Here is a 5,324-nt window from a genome sequence, read left to right as displayed (position 1 = left end):
TACCAAAGTTCACAAAATACAATAACTGACACGAAAAATATAGCAAAAGGTATTTAAAGACACACTGAGACGCAGTGTGTGTTTCTGCAGGGACAAACTGGGAGGGGGGCTGATTATGCAATAGCGAAAAAACCCTAAACTTATTCTCTAATCTACAAAAACCGTCCTAGGATGAAGGACCAAGGTCTCACTTCCAATCCAAATAGAATTATTCCTAAATGACTCAGTACATCAGACTAAAATCAAACTTCAGGCAGAACAAGATTGACATGGACATAGACCAATTGTTACAACTGCCAGTTGTAGCTCTTTTGGCATCTCTCTGCAGACTGCTGTAGCTCTCGGCACTGCTCGCTGCCCATAACCAAACCCTGGTGCAGAGAACAAAACAGCAGCTCCAGAACTAGCCACATACCAAATCTTGCTCCTGCCTTCCCCCATTTTCACTGCCTGGCACCTGGGCCATCCCCAGCCGATACATCCCAGTGCTCTCTACACCAGGTAGTCCTTGCTCCCATCACACCTAAAATTGTGTGTTTACTCTGGGATCTCTCTAACGGACTTGTTCAATTCAATTAACAGCAGCTCATTAGTAGTACAGAAGCTTGCCCTGAGTGCCTGAACTAAGCTCAGTCAACAGAACCCTGGACATGTTAAGGATTATTTTCAAAAGGCCCTAAATCCCACCAACATACACAATTTTTTGGCAGAAATTAGGAAAACATGTAACATGTTTTCCATATTAGACGTAAAGAAGATGGCTGCATGAAGCAGTGAAATCCCTTGCTAGCTAAAATGGGGACACAGAAAGGATTCTGCATTAGGAAAGAGGCAGAGATGAAAAAGGAGAAACAAACACAATTAAGTGTTCTGGGAAAGTACACTGACATCCCAAAGCAAATACAAACCCAAGTTCAGTCAGAGTCATAGAAATGTTATGTTCCCTTGTTGAGCATTAAGAAGCCGGTACGTCTGTGAGGTGTAGAATCTGGCTGCACGGTGAATTTCCACCTAGAGAAAATTTTCCCAGACTGAGGTTTCAAGCATGAGTTCAACATGAGTTTTCCATTAATAAGATTAAACATTTCTGCAGATGTTTCAGGAAGATATTAACATGTTTACAAGAAGAATGCAAATAATGAATGCAGACACAGAAAAAGTAAGTTTGTTTACAAGTCTGAACAAGTTGGGGAATTTTAGGTTAAGAAAGAGAGAGGCTATTTTGAGACCGAAACACACATGACATGAGCTAGGTCTAAGTAAACTTAACTTTCAACCCAATGAAGAATCTGGTGTCTGAGACAACATTATAAGATCAAAATAAAAATGTGAGAGAAAAATGATGGGAAAAATTTAGCAATATTCATCCAAGCCTACAAGAAAGTCCTTTTATTTTCAGTCTAAGGTCTCAGTCCGGAGAGCCGTTCTGCATGGGAGGCTCCATATCAGCTCTGTGATTCATCCAGGCAATACAATTTGCAGGATCAAAGATTTCAGAAAATTCTTGTGTCAGCCTACAGGCACCTCCTGAAAAGTTCCCTACCTTTCAGACAGCGCAAACTAAAGTTCTCAGAGTGCATCCTCAAACTGGGAATCCCCCAAGACTTTCACCAGCAGCCCAAGCCACTCCTGGCAAGCCCCTGTCTCCTTCGCGAGCCTCTATGTTATGCTTGCCAAGACTGCACTGAGGATACCCATGAACCAGAGCAGGGAGGTGATTTATCTGGAGGGGTGGGTTTCCTCTAGCTGGATCAACTGTGCAGTCTTGTTCCTGCCCTGCTGGCATATCACAGGGGTGGCACAGGGTAGAGAAAAACAGGCAAGAGAAAGCAGCATCTCCTTACATCGACTTAAGCACCTCTATAACATACAAAACCAAAGTGTAATGTTTCATTTCACTTTTGCTATCAGATTATTTCCTACTGGCCTCAAGGCTACTCCTGCTCAACAACCTCATAATGCAGGAAGAACATACTCACCACCAGCAAGAGCCTCCTCTCTTGCACTGTCATCATCACTAGGCTGAAGAATATTCCAGGATGTCAAAGTAAGTGAAGAAATGTCTTCAGCTGATGATAACTTCAGCATGTCCATGTGATTGCTGTGAGGCTTGTAACGTGGGATGAAACACTCTTTGCCTTGCTTAAAAATGTCCTTAATGATTTCTTCTGTCTGGATTTCATCTGGCATGCTCAGAAAGATTGCGATTCTTTTGGATTCTTGGTACTTGGGATGGCCAATCACCTACATGGGGAACGATGTAATGAATTGATGAAAAATTTACAAAAGGATCAACTTATTTTATTTTAATCAAACACACCACTGGAAAAAAAATAAACTAATTGTAAAGGGTAGAGATACAAACTACCATGCATCATAAAGGGAATAAACCTACTTTGTTTCCTATTCCAACACTTCTACCATCAGCAAAATCAAAACAGGCAAATTTTTGTACCCAGTGAACAGAACATTGTAACACAGGTTTAGGCCAGCAGAAAAAAATTTTGGTGACAATCCCCTGATCCTTTAAATATTTGTGCCATATAGTGCTGACATCCTCAAATGTCCAGCATCACTGGAGAAAGATACTGCAGGTCAGAACTGCCAGCTTCTTGAAGACATGAGGTTTTTGCATTCCTTTTCTTCCAGCCTTTTCACACACTGCATCTCTCATCCAAGCGTAGGTAGAACGTCTCAGAAGCACATCAATGACAATAACTCAAAAGAAAATTAGCATCAGAGCAGATGACTGCAGAGGACAAAATCTTCCAAGACCAGGTCCCTCTTTCTTTTTTTTTAACCTGAAACGCCTTCCCTACAGCAAGTTTAGATATACGACTTCAAACATCATCTGCTTCTAATAGGTGATTGCACATTTTTCAGAGCTTGAAGGGAAGATGGCCTTGCTGGTTTTTGATTTTCAAGAGGTTCTCAGTGCTGGGCTTATAAAAGACTGAATATGGGAAGGAAAATAAAAAACGCTTATATGGTGAAAAAGTGTTAGCAAATTCATACCTCACTACGTCTCTGCCCCATTCCCGATTGAATTCCACACTAAAATTTGAGAGAAGGTTTTTAAAAGCTTGTCTTCTTGTTCTCTAGTATCTTACAGATTTTGTTACTTACATTTGGACAAAACAAATACAAACGTATTCCTTCTCATTTAAATGTGACTTATTCATATTCTACACACATTCTACACACTTGCAAAAATCTGTCAAAAATACCAGACAATTGAGAAACTGTGCTTATCTACGGAACAGAGAGCACCAGATCCTCTGCTCTGTGTTTGCATAACTGCAGGGTGAGTTGCTCTTCTGAGCTTTAGCCTTTGCTCTGGCCCTGTTTTGAGATATGAATACCCCTGTCCTTGTTGAGATACAGTTCTCTCTCCTTTTTTTAAAGTTTCTTTCCAGCACAGCAGTTAAAACCCCAGGTGAAATATTCTGAAGATGGATATATTTTTGAAAGGCAAAAGAAAAAAAACCAACAAACCACTCCAGACCAAATTACGGTAACGTGTTGCTTGGCCATAGAAATGTCTTAACAATTCAAAACAGTATTCTACTTCCTTTTGTAATTTGCCCAACCTTACACATGGATTCTTCCAACTAAGTGATTAAGCTCTTAAACAACAGAATTTCCATGGCAGCTTTTGTTTGAAAGAAGGGACTATTTAGTGAAACTGCAGGGTCCGGACAATGCCTGTGATCTGTGGAGGGCCTCCAGAGCTAAACCTTCTCATGGGTTTCAAGAAGAGAGAAACTGAGACACAAAACTCTCCTGTTTCAAAGTGGTGCTGTGTGGTGGGGCACAGATCCAGCCTGCTCCGATGCCTCCAGTAAGACATTGATTATGCCGTATAGAAAAAAAATTAGTTTGAAGATGTACAACCACATGCTAGCAGGAAGACACGATTTTGGATGTTTTCAGAACTGTGAAGATGAAGCTGCTATCACTGAGCAGTTTCTGAGAAGAGTGAAAAAAATCTCCAAACTTAACAAATATTATCTGCCCTTTGTTCACTAGCTGATGGCTGTTTTTGCAGAATCAGAGCATGCAAACAGCATGGCTTTAATCATGAACATAAACATTAAAAAAGAATAATCATCCCGAAGCTAATTCAATACTGGTGGCTAGGTCAGCCTGTGATGCTATTTCACTTTGAATTTAAAGATCATTTTGAGATGGGATTTTACGACTAAAAATATTGTTCATGTGTTATAAAATAACCTGCTCACTTTTTTTTAGCTGCAAGCACTGGTATATATTATAAAGCTACATTTTCAGCCTTATATTGTTCCAAATACTTTCTCATCATTTTCAAAAATTTCTTCACGTCTGCTGTATTACCCTCCTGTAAGAATGCTGACTCTACATTTTCTGCCACTTGCGCAATGCCACTCTGTCTCAAGCAAACTCAGGATTTTCAATTTGTGTCAGATTATTAAAATGGCAAGATAATATCAATTTATATGTCATATTTCCCGAAGCTGTCTTTTAAGCAAAACAAAAGCTGTATCCTTTCGTGTGCTCTCACTAGCAGAAATGAGTGCTGTGTTGCTGAGTTTATCAGCAGCAGCTAGACAAAGGCTGTGGGCTCCTAAAAATTCGGTACTACCTGGGCCAGGTGCTCAAAGTTGGCAGAGGATTCCGCACTATTGGAGAGGATGAATGCCAGTATTTTCTAAAACTGATTAAGTCTAGGATGTGTGATTAGTAAAATGCATTATCAGGATGGTAGGACATTATGTGTATTTTTGTTTAAAGCATTCCCAATGTAAAACAGGTTACACGAGTTCCAGTTAAACTTCCTATGACATGACGTGTCTGTGCTGCCATGTCCCACTCATGAAGCGGCCACCCGTTAGTATTAGGTGAAGTCTATAAAAGGATTTGAGATCCTCTGGCAGGAAAATAACAATGTAAATGGAGATCACCTAGAAGTACCCGCTGTAGCACAGAAGAACCCCCGGCGCTTGCCAAAAAAAAAAAAAAAAAAAAAAAAAAAGAGAGGAGGACTGTGCTCTATTACATCCAGTGACTGCAAAATAAAATTTTATTGCATTTATTAAAATGATAAAATACATCTATATGAAGATGTTGCAATCCAAACGCAAACAGGACATTTCAAAAGCACCCGCCGGGATCATGCTGTTCTGGGACACCCATCAGGTGAACCCTCCTTGGTATCTTTTAAAGTTATATTAGGAATAAAGTTGCATGGAAGACACACCACTGAAAGCTGCAGCAGGGGAACGACAGCCAGCCAAACAATCGCACTGATCGAGGCGGCTGGTAAATTTTTACACCTGTCCCTCGGA

At 40.4% G+C, this 5,324-nt stretch overlaps 1 protein-coding gene across 1 annotated transcript in view; it reads right to left on the bottom strand.

The window, feature by feature from the left end:
* The window catches only part of MTHFS (5,10-methenyltetrahydrofolate synthetase (5-formyltetrahydrofolate cyclo-ligase)), a 19,933-nt gene extending 17,693 nt beyond the window's left edge, over positions 1 to 2,240 (bottom strand). Inside the window, exon 1 of the mRNA XM_010076808.1 lies at positions 1,980 to 2,240. Coding sequence (XP_010075110.1) covers positions 1,980 to 2,190 — 211 coding nt within the window. The 5' untranslated portion in view covers positions 2,191 to 2,240. The remainder of the gene's footprint in view (positions 1 to 1,979) is intronic.
* Positions 2,241 to 5,324: the final 3,084 nt, after the last annotated feature.

This window comes from Pterocles gutturalis, unplaced genomic scaffold, assembly GCF_000699245.1.
Source record: "Pterocles gutturalis isolate BGI_N339 unplaced genomic scaffold, ASM69924v1 scaffold4008, whole genome shotgun sequence".
In the NCBI taxonomy this organism is placed as follows: domain Eukaryota; kingdom Metazoa; phylum Chordata; class Aves; order Pterocliformes; family Pteroclidae; genus Pterocles; species Pterocles gutturalis.
This window is presented reverse-complemented; position numbering and strand designations above follow the sequence as displayed.